The sequence below is a fragment of the Falco punctatus genome (assembly GCF_963210335.1).
Source record: "Falco punctatus genome assembly, chromosome: 4".
Taxonomy (NCBI): domain Eukaryota; kingdom Metazoa; phylum Chordata; class Aves; order Falconiformes; family Falconidae; genus Falco; species Falco punctatus.
The window spans coordinates 76,073,663-76,093,016 of NC_137583.1; the positions used below are offsets into that span (position 1 = coordinate 76,073,663).

At 37.5% G+C, this 19,354-nt stretch overlaps 1 protein-coding gene across 11 annotated transcripts in view; it reads left to right on the forward strand.

The window, feature by feature from the left end:
* The window catches only part of AKAP9 (A-kinase anchoring protein 9), a 129,287-nt gene that overhangs the window by 106,782 nt on the left and 3,151 nt on the right, over window positions 1–19,354 (forward strand). For 8 of the 11 annotated variants that reach the window (XM_080383589.1, XM_080383595.1, XM_080383594.1 and 5 more), the window contains 17 exons: window positions 990–2,078; window positions 3,155–3,301; window positions 3,687–4,190; window positions 4,605–4,668; window positions 5,346–5,464; window positions 6,269–6,460; window positions 7,091–7,279; window positions 7,867–8,023; window positions 8,757–8,976; window positions 10,053–10,203; window positions 11,083–11,751; window positions 14,203–14,408; window positions 15,375–15,483; window positions 16,351–16,536; window positions 17,095–17,295; window positions 17,678–17,910; window positions 18,913–18,998. In XM_080383589.1, the coding sequence (XP_080239715.1) occupies window positions 990–2,078; window positions 3,155–3,301; window positions 3,687–4,190; window positions 4,605–4,668; window positions 5,346–5,464; window positions 6,269–6,460; window positions 7,091–7,279; window positions 7,867–8,023; window positions 8,757–8,976; window positions 10,053–10,203; window positions 11,083–11,751; window positions 14,203–14,408; window positions 15,375–15,483; window positions 16,351–16,536; window positions 17,095–17,295; window positions 17,678–17,910; window positions 18,913–18,998 (4,522 nt within the window). The remainder of the gene's footprint in view (window positions 1–989; window positions 2,079–3,154; window positions 3,302–3,686; window positions 4,191–4,604; window positions 4,669–5,345; window positions 5,465–6,268; window positions 6,461–7,090; window positions 7,280–7,866; window positions 8,024–8,756; window positions 8,977–10,052; window positions 10,204–11,082; window positions 11,752–14,202; window positions 14,409–15,374; window positions 15,484–16,350; window positions 16,537–17,094; window positions 17,296–17,677; window positions 17,911–18,912; window positions 18,999–19,354) is intronic. The other 3 variants (XM_080383593.1, XM_080383598.1, XM_080383596.1) reach the window with 1 other exon arrangement.

The window sequence follows — 19,354 nt, forward strand, 5'->3', positions numbered from 1 at the left end:
GCCTGTAATTTTAAGTGTCTTTAGAAGTAATCTAGGAAGGTATTATTCTCGCTCTCTTCATGTCTTCACCAATCTCTCTTTTTAATTTTGTTTGGATAGTCATATACATTTTAAAATAAATACTTCTGTAATTTTGTCTCTCTTTACTACTGTTTAAACTGTAGCAGAAAGAAGTAACTGTGCTTTGGCTCTGTGGGTACTATTTGCCCTGCATGTTTTTGTGCACATCTGTATATGTGTGCACACACATAAGCAAACACATATTTAAGTTTGTAATAGGAAGTTCAGAGACAACTAATGGGTGTTTTCTTTGGTCTTGAACTAGAAAACATGTTATAATGGCATTTTCAACACAATTAATTAAAGGTCTATTTGTATTTAAAATATATATCCATCTTAACTGTGTCCTATATAAATCTGTTTGACCATATGAATGAGTGGTGCTTTTGCACAAAGAGCACAGTATCTATCTAATCTAACTGAACATATCTGACCAGTATATGGTAAACTTGAAGATTTTTTTTTTTTGAGGAAGTTCTTTATGTAATGTAATGCAGGAAAAACAGTGTATTAAAACTTGGTTTCATAAGAAGATTTAGCAGCAAACATGACCACTCTACTTGTTTCCATTCTAATTTTCAATAAAAATAACAAGACAGAGCTTTAGACCAAAGTATTGGGGAAAAAAGTATTGTGAACACTTAAACTGCAGTGTTTCATGCCTCTCTGAATATTAGAAGTGCTTTCACTTCATTTGATGCTTTCACACCTATTTTGCAGTTCATTGAGGTCACGGGCTACTTTGTCAGTCATGTAAAGATGTCCTGATTCTCATAAAGCTTTACAAAAGACATCCCAATAAGAAATTCACTAAGGACCTTGTTTTACAAGGTGCTTCAATGTTTAATCAGACTTGCTGTGAAGAAAAAAATAAGGTTTTTAGTTACCCATTATGAAGTTATTTTCTTGTATTTATTGGATTTTTTCAGGTTATTGAAGAGCAAAATGAGCGTATATGGGAGCTTGAAGCCCAGGTAGAATATCTGAAAAGTGATCAAGAACGTCTGAAGAAAAAAAACGATGAAGAAGTAGAGCAGTTGAATGATGTAATTGAAAAGCTTCAGCAGGAACTGTCAAATATTGAACAAAAAGTACCTGCAGACATTGCTGCTTTTCAAGAAGATGCTGACAGTCTGAAACACACACTTGAAACAGTTCTGGCAGAAAAAGAGGCTTTGGAGAACCAAGTAGAAAACATAAATGTAGAGGCATCTCGAACAAAGAATGAGCTTGAGGAAACTAAGTTAAAAATGAACCAGCTAAAGCAAGAAATAAGTCTGTTAAAAAAAGAGCATGAAAGAATGACAGAGGAATATAAGTGTGCACTGATGAAAGGTGATAGGGAGAAAACGGAAGACAGGAGCAATGGGAAAACTGAAAAAATGGAAGAAGGCTTATGTGAGATGGTAGAGTTGCTAGATCAATCCAAGCTTAGGTCTCCAGGTGAGAATACAACAGTCGCCGTTAGCAAGATGGAGGTACAACTGCAGCAACTTCAGGCATATGTTAAGGAAAAAGATTCAGAGCTGCGTCAGTCCTACAATGAAATAAAAGACCTGAAAGAGCAAGGCAAAGCTGAAAGAGAAATGCTTAAAAAGAGGATACTGGAACTGGAAAAGACACTAGTGGAAAAAGTTGCTGCTGCTCTTGTGAGTCAGGTCCAGCTAAATGCAGTTCAAGAGCAAAGGAAATTCATGCAGGAAATTCAGGAAGCTTCAAGATGTGTGGAGGAAACAAGTAGGAGTGCCCAAACAGAGGATCTGACTGATAGAACTGTAAATGAGACAGAATCAAAATTATCATTCTTGACACAGAGGCTTAGTGAGATGGAGGACCAACTGGCAACAGTAAATCGTAACTTCAAGCTAGAAAAAGAAAATCTAAAAGTTGCACAAAAGGAAGCTAAAGTGAAAGAAGAGAGACTCTTAGAACTTCAGCAATTACTGGAAGAGGTTCAAGAAAAACACAAAGGAGAGATTCAGAAATACATCAAGCAAGAAGAAATGCAGACATATCAGGTAATTAGATGCTATTTTTGTTTGGCTTGTTTTCACTAAAATCTGTTCTTATATGTAAACTATAGTGAATGAAACACTTCTTAATGAGACTAGTCTTTATAAGAATCTTCTGTGTGGGGTTAGACCTTCATTTCTCTATTATTCCTGGAGTTACAACAAGGAGAGGATTTCAGGTGAGCTCCACTATCCATTTCCATTTTGCATTAAAAGTACTTTGCCTTTTCATGAACGTAGGGTGATTTTTTTAATTTTGGATGTACACTTTCTTATTCTTACTTTGAATTGACATAGAATGGAGTGAATTACCCTTTTACATGGCCTGGAGTTAGATAAAAATTAGAATTATAAAAATTATCTAAGAGTTCAGAATGATAAGGGAGCGATAGCAATTTATACAGGGGGTTGGGGGGGCAAGTTGTTTGCTTATATATGCTTTGGTTTTGGTTTACTTTTTCTTGCTTTCCTGTCTTGATGCCAAAGATATTTCCCATCGGTAGTTTTTACCAGTAGATTTTTGTCCTAATTTGCATCCATCACTGGTTATGTTGCCTCTGAATTTAAAACCTTTGGTCAAAGTTGACTATGCTTGATAGCCCAAACGTGGGCTTGATTGCTGCAACTCTTAAGTTCAGAGACATCATAGAACCCAGTGCTGGCCAATGAAGGTTCTCAGACCTTCAACCAAATGCAGATTGAATGAATGTCATAAATGTCTTAACAATTTAATAATATTATCAGACTTTATTTCCTACTCTGTTGGCTTTCCTCCCTGTGCTTTCTGTGTGGTGTAGCCAACTTCTGTTTGCAGTTCAGTGAACTGCAAGTAGGCAGTCTTTCTTCCCACATTTGTCTTTCCTCCCATGCTTATTCAGTTTGTGGGAGTTAATCCTAGGAAAATGGTCTTTCAGGATTAATTTATTAAGACTATGTTAATTCAAATAATATACATTTGTTGCCCCCTATGCTCTTTTTATTTGTGTTTTTTATAAGTTGGTGTGAAAGTAATCAGTGTTGTTAATACTTGATTCTTTTTAAAAGATTCTGCACCGTTTTCCGTATCTTATGTTGCCATGTAGGTAGGAGCACAACTCATGGAAAGTCAAAAAGAAAATGTGCTTATTAATGAACTTGAACTAGAGCAAGTTAAAGAAGAAGCAGCTGCTGCTAAGGAAGAACTGAGCAGTTACAGAGAAAAGGCAGAAAAACTTCAGCAAGAACTAGCAGTAAGAATCACGCATTTTTCCATATTGTATTTAAAGCAAATAATTATACAGAACTTAATTGAGCAAATATGCATGTTATAGCTTTTTTTAATCTTGTACTGAGAATGCCACTAAGAAAAACGGTCACTCAGTACCTACTGTCAGTGGAACAGAACTGATGCTGAAGACCAAATCTTCGCTTGTTGCTGAAGTAGTTTTAGTCCCCTATAGTGCAACAGTGGATATAGAGCTGTGTTTCGTAGGAGATATTATTGTTACCGTGTGTCATAACTGCTTTTAAAAGAGGAGTAAACTATGCTCTAATGGTGTGGAGGGTTTAGATTTAATTTATTTTTTTTAATTAAGCATTTGGAAGGACTGTGATTCAGATTCTCCATATTTGCAGGTAAAAGAAGCAAGTCTGATACATCTTCAGGAAGACCTGTGCAAAGCCAAAGAGAATCTAGTTGAAGCAGAAGAGAGGCTTGTGAGTTACATGAGAAAGGGCAAGGAAACGGCAAAAACTGAAAGCAAAAAGGATGCAGAAATACTGTGTGATTTGTCAACCAGTGAGTCTACTCTAATTAGAAAAAGCTCATCATCACAAACAGACATGACTGTGGAAATCAACAGCTGTATCCAGACTTCACCAGTCCTTGTTAAAAATGCAGAAATCCAAATTGATTTGCAAAATGGATGCTCTTCAGAAGAGATTGCAGAGATCATAAGAGAATTTACTGAAAAAATCGACCAAATGCAAGAACTCCATGCTGCTGAAATCATGGACATGGAGACAAGGCATATCTCTGAATCTGAAGCATTAAAGAGAGAGAAGTTTGTTGCAGTGCAAGTGTTGACTGAAGAGTGCAATACATTAAAGGAAGTCATAGAAACTCTGCAAGCCAAAGAGGTATGTATCCTATAATTATTCATTGAACTACTTTGGTCTGTGCTTTTGTTCCTGCTACAGAAACTGCCGTTTGAAGTCTGATAGGTTTGAACCACCACATGGTAAGTATAAAGCTTTTAAGTGTTCTAATGTTTCCATGGCCTAGGGAGAGATCGTGAACCCCTTCCTCAGCAGCTTAAGTTTGGGAGTGTGCTTGACTACCAGACGCTTCCTTGGACCTGTCCTGCTCTGTGAAGGGGGGACAAGTGTAGGTCACCCCATTAAATATTCCATCTTTCTTGTCTCCGTTGTGATTACTGTGATTGCCAGGGAACGAGCAAAGAGGCTCATACCGTTTCTTGCTCCTTAGCATTAGCTCCCTTATTGTGAGTGTCGGGTGATTAAAGACTGAATTGTTCTCTTTTCTAAATATAGGGAATCCCCATTTCTGGATTAGCACATTCCTCACCGTATCAAGCTAGAGATGGAGGTTCTAGTGGTAAGAAACTTGTTTTTATAGATTTCAAACAGCATAGTAAATTAAATCTGCTTTTTTAATATTGTTTACCATTAAAGGGTTTATGTTCTAAGAAATCCCAGGTCGATGCAGAAGCCTGTCACGCTAACAAAAGGTGCTGAGCGTGCCATGTCTATTAATTTGCTTTGGAAGGGAAATGACTGGAGTGGAGATGGGTTGAGTCAAGGCATCAGATGCCGATTTTTATCTTCCCACTGGAGTTCCTATATTCTACTTACATATTATGTTAGCTCTTCAGTGTAGCTTCATGATCTCCTGATACAATTTAAAGCTACACCTCCCTAGCAGTGGGAGATGATGGTAGGTACTGACTTCTCCAAGAACAATAACAATTATTAACATGATCCTTTTTGTAGCATATTAAGGAGGGGGGTCATTTGGCAGAAGTGTTTGTGCAAGTAGTTGTTTCTAGAACTAAACTAGGATTTTAAGTTCGGGGTTTTTTAGTTTTGTTGTGCTGTTGCTGCTTTGAAACTGGAAAAGAAAATCTATAAAACAGGTAGTCTTCAGGCTTAGAATCAACTCTGGTGACATGCAACCACCTGTTACAACAACAGACAAAAATATTTTTTTGATGCCTGTTCTTCAAAGTTTCACAGTAATCCAGCTTTCATGTTTTTTTTCTCCTTTTATTGTAGACTCCAGTTCAGACTGGAGTCAAGGAATGTATCTTGCCCAGACCCAGGGTTCTGACATGATATCTGAAGGAATAGACGAAGGTGAAACTTCAGCAGATTTGCTTCCAAAAAAAATTAAGGTAAAATAAACCCAGTCATTTTTGTTATGGAACAAGAGTGATATTATCAAAAGCTTAAATTAGCTGCTGCGTGATGAGTGAAAAGAGCCAGTTAGATAAGTTTTGAATAAATTCTAGATAGATTTTAAGATAATTCTGATACATATATGCATTTTTGCATGTTAAATTACGTTAAATATGAGTTTTGTAATTGTAGGCTTGTTCTCAATTATAAGAAATATAACTGCTTTAATTTATAATTTATTGTAGTTATTGTGTATTAATGGTAATGTCATGATCATATATTACGCAATTGTATAGATACTTTTGTTATAGGTGTAGAATAATACCTATATTATGAAAGTAAACAAATGGGTTTATTATAAACAGTAAGGGTATCGTGCTTTAATTATATTTTTTTAAAAAGGCAAGTCTTCTGCAGCAAAGCCTTAGCTTAACAGTAATTTCAGTAAGTGAATTGCAAAGCTCACCTGGAAGCTTCCCAGGACTTTGCTTTTAAAATGTCCGTTCCTATCAGAAACCACTTTAAAATCTGAGTATTGATCTGACAGATGAACTTTGGGAATTTTAATTTAAAACTGAGGACAAATAAACCTATTTAATAAGTTTTACCATTTGGCAGATATGAAGAACTAGGTGACGCTTCTGGTTTTGATACCAGGAAGTAAAAATAGTTTCCTTACACTGATCAGTTTAGAAGTGCCAGTATTCCAATATGTATGAAATAAGGTGGTGGTGGTTGTTGCTGTTGTAGTTATTATTTTTATTATTAGGACTGGCATTACTGATTTCTATTTATTGTAGGGTTTGCTGAGAGCAGTCCATCATGAAGGCGTACAGGTGCTGTCTCTCACAGAATTTCCATATGGTGAAAGAGAGATCCCACCTTTTAAGCAAGAGCCAGAGTCTTGGCTTGAGGAGAGGAAAGCTTTTCTAAGCACCATTTCATCTCTGAAAGATCTAATTGCAAAAATGCAACTTCATAGAGAAGCTGAGGTATAAATAATATCATAAGATTCTGTCTAAATAAAAAATAATTTATGATAACGTTATCAGGCACATTCACAATTCAGGTTTAAATGCTCTAAATATATTGCAACGAGGCAAAAGATTTTAAAAATATGCAGTAACACTGCATGTTGCACTTTCTGATAATAAAATAAGTCTTAAATTACAGCTTGCATTTCTTTCTTTGGCATTTCCTTCAGCATGTGAAGTGGGGGGATTAATTTTATATCATTATAAAATTAAATCTTCTCCATACACAGTATCTGCACACTACCACATAGTTCTGTGAGAGTCTAGGAACATATATATAACATCATAAAAATCAAAAGGGTAGTGTGATACAGTAACATAAATAATAACTACACAGGGCAGAGTTTTCAGTTATAAAAAGCTAACTTGTTTCCTTCTACAACACAGTTAAAACTTTAGCATTTTTGCATGCAGAAGAAATCATAAGCTGTACAATAAATACATCCATTTCTATGAACGCTTGTTACATAGTTATCAAGTAAGAAAAGCTCAATTTTCCACTGAAAACCACTTTACATAAAATGATAACGACTATGCTTGATGTAGTCTTTGAATTCTGCTGTTTAAACTGGTTTTGTACCACTGTAGATTTATGAAAGTGCTGAATCTCCTGAAGGTGTTTCAGACTGGCGAGGAGAACTCCTGCATGCTATTCAACAGCTTTTTGTAAGAGAAAAAAATGTTCTTCTTGCTGCATTTCAAACCGAACTTGCAGAACTGGGCACAAGAGATGCAGTGATATTGATGAATCAGTTAGAGCACAGACTACAAGAGCAGGTAATATAAAACGTACTTTAGTCAAAGGATGTTTGTCTACATTAGATTTTGAATGTATAAATCTATTTAAAATACATGTATTAATAGTAGTTTTGATAGTCTAAGGGTGAAAACAAAGTAAGACTTGTAGGAAGAAGAGGTGTTGGGTGCACCAACTATAGAAAAAATATAGCCTTCAGAGATCAATTTCAATTAAACACAGGTTCTGAGCTTGATTTTATTACGTTAATTAGAATTAGCTTACACTGTCTAAGAGAAAAAGTAGCTTGTATATGTGAAGCAAGTTGTAAGGAGGAAGTGATAAGGCTGCTATGGGACAGAGAGGTCAGTTTCTGGATTAGTGAGGAAAATTAGTTTGCCATAAAACCGATAGCTCTTTTGATTCTATTATTTTTTTATGCCTGGTAGAGAAATACAAAAATAACAAGCAATTCTTCCCAGTGTTATAATATTGACTTAATTATGACTTAATTGAAAATGTTCTGGATATATCTGCCCTATGAATATATAAGTAAATGTAAGATCCACACCATAGATACTCTAATAAAATCTGGAGTTTTACCTTAAAGTGTTTCTAATGCTAATAGGCTACTGACCAGAGAGCAGCAATGGACTGTCTTCAGAATGCAGACAGAAGAAGTTTGCTGATGGAGATTCAAGTATTACATGCTCAGATGAACAGTAAGAAAAATAATCCAAAGAGAGGACAAGAGGTTGATTCAAAAAGCCAAGGTGACTTCTGTGGTAATATATGTCTATTTCTATATGCCACTTTCATGGCAGTGGTCATAACATTGTAGGTGAAAAAATACTTTCTTTGTGCTCTGATCTTGATACTCATGTTCTGACCATGCATACTTTTCATCTTTTTCCACCTTACTGGACTAATTTTGCAAAAATTAAGACATAGTCTGTGTACTTATGACTTGTATCAAATTGAAAGTGGTACAAAGTTATTTCAGTTGCTATGAAAATCAGGCTTGTATTTAAGTTTATTTTCTATATATGCACTTCAGTGTTTAGGTTCAGCAGCTTTGAAGTTATCGAAGTTGGATAGTCAGTCGTAATGAGTAAACTAAGAAGCAATCAGAATGAACAATAAAAAGTTCAGAGAACAGGTATACCTCAAAATTAAGTAAATGCTCATTGTCAGTGTTTTGTCACAAAAATTTGGTCACAAGCAGACATAACTTCAGTTAAGTAAGTCGTAACTCAAATGATAAATATTGATATGGTTGTGCACATAGTCTTTTAAAGAATGTTATGAGTTGAAGTGGTATCTTGGAACATATGAAAGGTATTCCAGTATAAAAGGCATGGTTTTGCTTTCACTCCACTATTGAAAGAATATATTATTTTAAAATACCACTCTTTGTGATAGCCTTGTGGTCATTCTCTGTGCTAGGGGAAGCTTTACCCAAATAGGCAATGTCGGTTGTTTACTGAGTAATTTCCATATTGATGGTACTCTCATTAGAAATGCTGGAGTATAATATGCAGCAGAAGCAGTCACAGATACTGGAGATGCAAGTGGAACTCCGCAGTATGAAGGACAGGACAGCTGAGCTTCAGGAACAGCTGAACTCGGAGAGAATGATGGGTGCTGAGCTGAAGAATGAACTTGCACAAGCCAAACTAGAGCTTGAAGCAACCCTTAAAGCACAGCACAAGCACTTCAAGGAACTAGAAACCATCAGGTATGGCTTTCCGTGCCAAACTTTCTGTCTTGACAGTGAAGATGATATTTTTCTATGTTGTCTGAAATCGTAACGCTGATTTTATTAAGGAAGTTGATCTCATGCCATGTAAATGCTTCTCAGTTTTTCTGTAAAAATATGTGACAACAAATAGATTTCTGTTCCATGTGACAAAAAATGCAATTGTATAGATTAAGAAGGTGTGATTCATAGTTTTAGTGATTTATTAATAACAAGCTTCTTTTTAAATTTTGACACATTAGGCTGCTGTGTAGAAGCTAGTAAGTATACTGTATTTATTAAAGGTTTTTCTGCTTCTAAAACTGAACATGGAGAAAAAAATTGCAGAGTTAATATGACTTTGCAAGTACCTCCATGTGAAATTCTACAACTTGTGTTGTTTTGGCACAGTCAACAGCAGAGGTAACAGGCTAAATATCTGGCACTCAAGAAAGCCATTATTATTTATGCCTTTACCAGATGGATGTGCCCACATACGATATCTTAATGTTCAGCTCAGAAATAACAAGTTAAGACAGAGTTTAAGTTGGTATTACTTTATAAATTACCTTACAGCTGTCACAGACCATCAGGAACAAGATTCTTTCACAAATGGATGCAAAATTGATTTGCAAAAAAGAAAAAAAAGAAAATTCAGGGCGTAGGTTTGGTTTGTTTGTTTCTTTTTTTCCTGGAAGATAGATTTTTTTTTTTTTTCTTTTTTCCTTTGAGACACATGACAGCAAGATGCATTTCCCCTGCATTCTTTCAGATTTTGGCCAGGGACTGGATTAAGTTGAACACTAAAATCTAGCAGCTGCAAAGTCAGCAGGATGGACACAGTCTATGTCATTTTTGACCTATGCAACTCTTTTGTTTGGTTTTCGGGTTTTTTTTGTTTTAGAGTTAGGCTTGTTTTTCGAAATAGGCTTTTACTGTTACTCTACTACATCAGCAGGTAGCACAAAATGGAATAAATGTTAGTGCACAAGGTGGAGTAAGTATCAGGTAATTGATGTTACCATGATAGGATCAAAGCCATTGTCTAATCTAAAGGTTGCCCATTTCTCTTTTAGGACTGAAGTCAAAGAAAAAGCAGCTGAGCTGGATATTCTCAAGGATACAATGGCCAGCGAACAGAAAAAATCAAGAGAGCTACATTGGGCTTTGGAAAAGGAAAAAGCTAAAATGGAACGCAATGAGGAAAGAGGAAGAGAAGAGCTTGAGGTATTCCGTAATTCCAAATGACCTGGAACATTAAGGAGCTCACAAACATTCTTTCAGTTAACATTTCATCTCAGCTTACTGTTCTGTCTAATGTGTGCTCCCTGTTGTCTTCAGTATCATCTAGAGCTGAAGAAAGATGTACAGAAGCTGTGTAGCAAAGAAAGAAAAAGGCTGATGCAAATTCCATTTAAATCGGTGGGAATTTTTACAGCTGTGCTTTTTAGGGCCAAGATGAAAAAATTCTACTTTATATAATAGCCCTCAGATACCCAAGGGGACAGGACACTGCTAACATGGCTACACCTAGCCCCCACCACAACTTAACTCACAAAAGATAGTATTTAAGGACATATATTGTTTGCTGCCATTTAAAAAAATCAGCAGTTTCACCTCATGAAAACCAAATTAGTGAGTTTACTTTAGGAGAAAATGCATTAGTAGCTTCCTAGGTACCTCTGCAGTATCAGATATAATGAGGGAGAGAGCAGGTATCATAATACAAGTATAAATTCAAAAATGCGATAACTTGAACGGCATAGAATTGAAATCTTTACTTGAAAAATCACTTCCACAATTTTAGAAAGTAAAAGCAGCTAGTTGTTTTCCATTTCAGAGCTATGGCTGTTTGTATCTCACGAAGAAGTATATGTTACAAATACTGTTTTATGAAATTATTTGATTTTAGAGTAAAGACATCTGTAATAGATTTTAATATCAGATGTAATGTAGCATTCAGAGTATTGTCACATGGATTGTGAATAGCGCAGTCTGTTAAAAGCAATATGTGTAGAGGTAGCATATTTGCAGTTTGCAGAAGGTAATGTAATGTATACATAACTGGCTTTAATAAATCCTTTTCCTCTGTTTTCTAACGTTAAGGATTTAAAATTTTCACTTGAAGATCAAAAACAAAAGAACTTAGAGTTGACTAAACTTTTGGAGCAAGAGAAACAGCTGTCAACTGATCTGCAACAGAAAATTGAATCCCAAGAAGCACTCAGTGCTGCCCAGCTGTCACGTGAACAAGGCCGTAATTCTGAGTTGCAGGTGCTTCTTGAATCAGAGAAGGTTCGAGCTCTTGAAATAAGCAGTGCCCTAGAAAGGGAAAAAGAGCTATGTGCTCAGCTTCAAAGTGCTGAAGATAAGGGGCAAGCTGGAGCACCTAATCCATCTGAGGAATTACTTAAAGAGCTACAGAAACAAATGGATGAAAAGCATGACCGTATAGTGGAGTTAGTAAGTGAGATGGAGAAGTACAAACTGGAATCTGTGCAAGTGAGACAGCAAATGGAAAAAGAAAGGCAGATCCAGAGGAAAGCATTACAAGCAGAACAAGATGCTAACATAATAGCACAGAAGAAACTCCATGAACTGGAGTCCAAAGTAGAAGACCTTCGGTGGCAGCTTGGAGAAAAGAAGCAAGAAGTTCATAAATTAGGGAATGAAACAAAGAAGTTGCAGGAAATAATCCAAGAACTACAGAAAAAAGGGCAGGAGAATGAAGGAAGAAAGGAAGCTGAAAGGACACCAAGCCACAATCCAAATGAGGTACAGTAGGACTAAGAGCAATATATAATACTGAACTGTGCAATTTAGCTTTTAATTTTTTTGTTCGGTTAGCATTGTGTGTCACTGTGCCTTTACTCAGTCTATAAAATAGTCTGCAGATTACAAAATATGGGCACCAAAGAAAGGGAAAGCATTCCAGTTTTGCTACCTACAACGATTCACACACATCCTCTGAGAATGAAGCTGTAGAGGTGTGTAAGCAGGGAGCGTCAGCAGGAGAAATGCATCTGAATGTATACACACACTTGGTGTGGCAGTATAGGAGAATAATATTCCCTGCACCCAGTCACAGGAATGAACTTTTTCTACTCAGGAATGCTCCAGGTCAGTGCTCTTAATCTTTAGTTCATAAACCACAAGTGGGCTTTGAAATATTTAAAAGTGATTTCTGAATGACTTCAGCAATTAAGTGATCACAACAGGCATATACATGAATATGTATATGTTAGCAAACAAAATAGAAGGAAGAAATCGAAGTAAAAAATAAAAGATTTTAGCCTAATTTGTAGGTGAATGAAAGTTGGAGCCACTGTTGCCTGTAAATTTTTCTCTCTCATAAAAGGTTTGGAAACTTTTACAATTACTTTTAAATTACTTTTAAAACTCTTTAGAAACTTCCCTGTACGATAAGTGTTGCTGGGTGGGAGATTTGTGGGTGGTCCCAGAGATGGTTGACAGGAGACTTGCCTTTTTGCTGACTATGATTTTGTCCGTCATGCCATCATTCCATGCTTTTTGGCAGCTGTCTGTGGAGCCAGGAAGGAAATTTTTCATCTGATTTAGCTACTAGTTTTTAATCTTCTGAAGCACTAGAAACCACCCACAGCTAGAGGCAGGACGTTGAGTGTATTGATAACTGCAATGTTTAGTTTGTGCGCTTTGCTTTTCTGCTCAGAGGTACCTGCCAGCACTGTGGTCAGTTACAAATCTTCCTTTGGTTCAGGTTGGCAGTGGCTGCTGGGGCTTTTTCGCCTCCTCGGCAGCAGATAGTATGATCTGTTTTCCAGGATCTGCTTGGAGTTTCAAATAATGAACCTCCTGCTGCTTCCTGTGACTTTTTAAACACTCTGCTCTTGTTCACTGGTACTACACAGTGGTCAAATACAGAATCATGGAGTTGTTTAGTTGGAGAAGACCTTTGAGATCAAGTCCAACCGTTAACCGAGGCCTGCCAAGTCCACGACTAAACCATGTCCCTAAGCACTGCATCTACGTATTTTACAAACACCTCCAGGAATGGTGGTTCTACCACCTCCCTGGGCAGCCTGTTCCAATGCTTGACCACCCTTTTTGTGAATAAATTTTTCCCAATATCCAATCTAAACCTCCTCTGGCATAGCTTGAGACGATTCTCTCTTGTCCTGTCACTTGTTAAATTGGAAGGAGAGACTGACCCCCACCTGCCTACAACCTCCTTCCAGGCAGCTGTAGAGAGCTATAAGGTCTGCCCTGAGCATCCTCCTGTCCAGACTGAACACCCCCAGTTCCCTCAGCTGCTCCTCATAAGCCTTGTGCTCCAGACCCTTCACCAGCTTCGTTGCCCTTCTCTGGACACGCTCCAGCACCTCAACGTCCCCCTTGGTGTGAGGGGCCCAAAGCTGAACACAGTGTTCGAGGTGCGGCCTCACCAGTGCCCAGTACAGGGGGACAGTCACTCCCCCGGCCCTGCTGGCCACACTGTTTCTGACACCAGCCAGGATGCTGCTGGCCCCCTTGGCCACCTGGGCACACTGCTGGCCCATGTGCAGCCGGCACATGCCAACCAGCACCCCCGGGTCTGCTTCTCCTGGGCACCTTCCCAGCCGTTTTCCCTGAGCCTGCAGCAGAGCCCCTAGCCATATGCAGTGACACAGCCATAGACCCAGGTTTCCTTGTAAGGGCTTTGCAGTTCTTCCATGGCCAGTGTCAGGGGGATTTAGTGCGGGTGAGGAGCACGTGTTCAGCACATTGCTTCACTTGTGGCAGCATCAGTAGTACAGTTGCCTGTGACTGTGGACTCACCTCCATGATTGTGGTGGGTTTTTCCAGTCCTGTTTCTCTGACTATGAATTTGTCACCAAAACACATGGGCTCAGTTGCCCAAATTCCCTACACAGCTGGTAAAGCAGCTTCTGGTAGAAGAAACAGAAAGGCTTGGTGGCATCCCGCTGGCTGAGTTTGTTGAATGGATTCACGCTGTAGCTGTATGATTGGTAGATCTTAGTCAAGAGAGGCATCACACTATGCCATTCACAAATAAGTCTAGTGGTACACTACAGCACCAGTGTATTCACACTAAACTCTGTGTCAGAATTGTTTGTTCTTCAATTTCTGGGTGTGTTTCAAAATCAAATGTTTCCATTTTAAAGCACCAGGACACATGCATTTTATACATACATACATATATATATATATATATATAAAAATATAAAAAAACATATTTATTTACAGACTACCTGGGACACAGCCAATGACAGAACAAGAAATTGGGTCCTTCAGCAAAAAATGGAAGGAGCCAAGACAAATGAATTGACCTACCCGACGCTGACAGGAGGAGGAGATCTCTCTGCTGCTACTGAAATTCTGGAAAATGTCAGACACAAGCTGCAAAATGTATCTCCAAAGCTGAAGCAGTTGGCTCGGAAAGCTGCTAGCAGGTTAGACCAGTCTTCAGCTACTTGGCTTTGTTAATAGCAACCAACAAGTTAATATATTGTAATTGTATTTATATTAATTAATATTATTTTATATTTCTATAATTGAAATAATAATACTGATTAATCGTAATTCACAGACCACAGGCCTAACTGTTTTTTGGGTTGTTCTAGTTTTATAGTGTATCCCAGTACTTGAGGTACAGTGATGTAAGACAGGATCACAGAGTATCAGGTGCTGCTCTAAATCTGACATGCTTAATATGGTCTTTTGTAAATTACAGCAACATTGTCTTTTTTTTTCACTGAAAAGTGGTAAGGTTTATTTGGGTATCATGTAGATAGGTAATTTTAAAACAATTTAGTAATGAAATAATTCACTGTATAAGAGGATGAATATAGGGATTGTTGCTATGGATCATCCCCCTTGCTTCCCCCAGGAAAAAAAAATACTTGATGGTCAAGTGAAGCTGACCTTGATTCTTATTTTCTTGGGTTACTGTTTTCTTAAGAAAAAAATGTAGCATAGTACCAGGTCCATGGGAGGTTTTAATCTGTTTTATTTTATATATATATATAATATTATGCTGTGATGGTGATTTAATATTAAACATTCATTCTGATACATTTGGGCAAAGTGGAATTCATTCTGTCCTGAAAATACCCTAAGATTTTGATCACACAGATTCAACAGATTTGTGGGAAGCAGAACCACAGTTTTAAATGTGCTTCGTGTAGAACATGGGTTTTTTCTAAATAAGTGTGGGAACTGTTCTATGCAAATTCTTTGTAAAATTGAGCCAGTTTCATTTAGAGTCACTGAGCAGTCTTGAAAATGCTGCTGTGTCGTCGGTAACTATGCTGATGTGACTTGCTAAAGTCCCAGTGCATGTGGATCGATGGAAAGTGCTGTTAGGCTGGCCCATGGTGTCAGGATACCTGCTGTTGAAACTGTCACTTTTGTTTCAGATTACAGTTTGAAACAGCAGATGATCAAGACTTCATCGCAATACAAAATGCTATTGAAGAAGTTATTTCAGAGCTGCAAAAACTGCCTGGATTGTCCTGTCTGGAAGAGGTGAGTGTGACGTTTAAACTTCGGTGGGAGAGTTTGGATGGTGAGTTATGAGTGGAAACCAGCAAGGAGTTAAGTCTGTACTTAGCCAGGTCTGTACTCTACACAGGAAAATCTGCTCTAGTAACTGTTCTGATCTGGAGTTGCAGAAATGTAAAAAACCCTTTTCTTTTTTTCAATTTTAATAACCTTAAAAAGTGAATTTTCAACTTTCAAATTAAAACTTCTCTTCTTTTTATTATAAATTTTTGAATCTCATGGCTTTTTCTTTAAGAAAAGATATTTTTTTTTTTTTCTAACAGCAGTGTTTCTGTAACTGAGGAAGCTTTGCTCAGTACTTCCTGGTATTGAAATCAGCATTTAACATTTACTGCGTTGTGTTGATACATTTACTTAATCTGTGTTTACCAAAGGAAAGGCAGTTGAAGACTGAGTAGTGTGCACCTCTGTAGAAAATAAAATGAGGTAATCTGTTACAAAGAATTCAGTAATGTTTCATTTTAACTGCGCTTGGCTAGGTCCTTACCTGCATTTTCAGCAAGTTTTTCCAACATGACTTGAAAAAAAACTTTGAAACTTTCCTTTTCCTCTAAGTTAGATAAACCTAAACACAGTAGAAAAGCTTTGAAAATTGTTACAGCCAGTACATCTGAGCTCGTGTGAAAGCATTTTGCTGTGATACACAGGATAAGCACAAAAGGGAAAGTCATGTTAATCTATAGTTTACATGTACACTTATGTTTTCTTTATGTAAGTTATTATGAAGTTATTGTCATTATCTACAAAAGTTTTTCACTGTAAGCCACTTATTTTCAAGTTGGCAACTTGGATCTAATACAACTTTTCTTTGGTTTTCTTTCTTCCTTCTAGCTGAAGCTAGTGCTGCCACCAGGGACTCCATCCAGCTCCTTGACCGAGAGGCTGCTGAAACAAAATGCTGAGCTGACGGGCTTTGTCAGCAAACTGAGTGAAGAAAAGAATAATTTGAGGAATGCTATTATGAAACTGGAAGAACAACTGAAAAGTTACCAGCACAGACAACCTTCTGGAGACTACGTATGTCTTTAGTGGTACTGATATAATGATGTATATATAGGCATGAAAGTATTGTTCTTTGTCCTAGTCACCTAAGTGGGAATGATCAAGCCGTCTGTCTTTTGACTGCCCCCTGCAGAGTAAATGGGTGTGAGTTATTCTTGTCCTGTGGTCAGTATATCTCTGCTCATGCTGTTTACAGTAAACTTTGTGATTTTACCCAGCTTCTTTTTAACTGCTCTTTTCTTTTAAATTCCATGCGCTTCTCTTTTTGATCTGTATCTCATCACCATGATGATGAGTAGCAAACAGATCCAGGTAGCTTCAAGATCATAAAGCTGGTATCATCTTTTTTTTTTTTTTTTTTTTTTTTTTGATAAGCTGTATTTTTCTAGGATATTGATCAGGCTCCTAAACTCACTGCTTCTGAGGTGTTAGAATGCAAGAGTGGCCTCATATCCAATCAGTGGGTAATTTTATCATTAATTTTATGAGCTCTCCACCAAACCAATGACTGGAATGATACAGTTCAAGTTTCTCCAAACTGTGTGGTTCAAATTTACTTCCTTTTGTCTTCAGTCTTCTAGACACTCATCAGATGTTGGAATTAATATCGATACTCTTGTTGCCTCTGAGAAGGAAATCTGGAACAGAGAAAAGCTGTCACTACAGAAATCTTTGAAACAAGCTGATGCAGAGCTCTCCAAGCTGAGAGCAGAGCTCAGGAGCGAAGCTTTCCTCAGAGAACTGGGATCAGATTCTGAAAATGCTGTTTTAAGGGTAGGAAAACTTTGTTGTCCGCATACTAACTACAGCTGCTTTTTTTTATTTTGATTTGGGCAGATTTATCATTGTGTTCACTCTATTTATTCATATATAAACAGATACTCAGTTTTTAAATTTTCATCCTCAGATACCTGACTCAGTTTTTCTCCCCAAGAATGGAGTTGTCCTTTCATGTATGCTCATATTTCCTGCTGCTCAGGTGACCGTCAAATTACAAAACTACATTTAACAAGTGTGAGCAGCAGTACAGTCTTCTCTGTGACAGTGAAAAATGAATAATCACAGAAATACTATAGGAGTAATGATGTCCAAAAGTCTTAAAACTGTAATCATTCTTGGAGCTTATGGGACCTTTTTTTTTTCCCCCTTGTTGTAGAGAATTTATGGCAAATACCTACGAGCAGAGAGCTTTCGGAAAGCTCTCATATATCAGAAAAAATATTTGCTGCTGTTACTAGGCGGATTCCAGGAGTGTGAAGAAGCCACGCTGGCCCTCATTGCACGAATGGGTGGACAGCCTTCCTACACAGACCTCGAAATCATCACTCATCATTCAAAGGGTTTTACAAGATTTCGCTCTGCAGTCAGAGTGTCCATCGCAATTTCAAGGTAAACTGGAGGAAGTTAAGTTTTTGAACAAATAGGGCTGTGACGTTTAATATACAGTTTTCTAGCTGTAGTTGAATCTAGAACTTGTCATGTTTCATCCTGTTTAAATTACATATTTTTGGTAGTCATGAATAGAGTAGATACTGTGTAGGGCAACAAGTTGAGCAGAGCATAGGCAAAATCTGCAATAGGAATAAGCAGACATCGTAGCTGAAAAGGACTCTGTATTAGATAAGCAAAGATGGAGTATATTAAAGTCATAATATTAGGGGGGGGAAAACTGTTAGCAATTCGAGGGTATGCCCTTACTTACAAAGATATTTTTTGCAGCTTGATTTCCTTTAAAGGTTAAATTCTTACACGTAAATATAATACAGATCTGTGAACTAATTTTATCCATGTAGGCAGTCCTTTGAATTCACAAGACTTTAGGTCTCAGACTGAGGATGAATAGGAATAAATGAGGAAGAACAAGTGAAGGTTATTGCTGCATAGTACTGCCATGTTGCTTGCAAAACTTCTTCAGAAAGGTTTGAACCCTCAAGCACTTCTGTTTGCTGTTGATCTGAGCCTTCTGTGCAGTGTAAATGCAAGAGAACTATTCATGTACCTGTTGTGAGGCTTTTACTCATAGTTATATAGCTCTGTGGTTATAATTCTGGGGACGTGACAGGGCAAAAATTGTATTTAGTATAATTTTTAAATGCTGATGCCCTGTTGCTTCATGGCTTAAGCTATTTGCTGTCCACTTAGACTTATGCAGCACCTCTGGAATCACTGGAATTGCAGAGGTGAAGCTGAAAGCAGATTTGGACAAAAGATGTTTTTCTTAGGGATGTGTATAAGGATCTCTTCTACTCAAGCTTCAGGTTTTTAGATGCCCATCCATTAATTTGCTTGCTGTTTTAAGAAATTCTTATGCCTTCTAGAATACAGCAAGCAGGTTATTTTTAGCTATTTCATTTATCAATAATCAATGGTTTTTTAAAATTTGAATTGCAGAATGAAGTTCCTGGTTCGTCGATGGCACAGAGTTACAGGCTCTGGTATACTATGTATCAATAGGGATGTCTTTAGCCAGAACACAGGTAAATCATAGTCCAGTAATGACTGAAAAAATGGTATTCACAAGTCACACCGCTGCTTAATGGAGTTGGGTCTTCATTTGTATTTCCTCATGTGGAATGAGTGGGATGCTGTTCCCCCTTCCTTTTGCTATAATTGCTTGAATTAACCTGTTTCTCAGGTTTCTGAGAGTTTCCATGCTCAGCACAGACTTTCTCATGCTCAGCACAGGCTGCTTGCTTTTCAGGCTTGTTTTGCTCTGTTGTGGGTGGGATTAAAAAAAATTATGGCAACTTTCCGTATGGAGTGTGTTTGCAAAAACAATTTTAGCTGCGTCCTTGGGTTTCTCAGAAGAGATCTGCACACCCAGTTCTGAGAG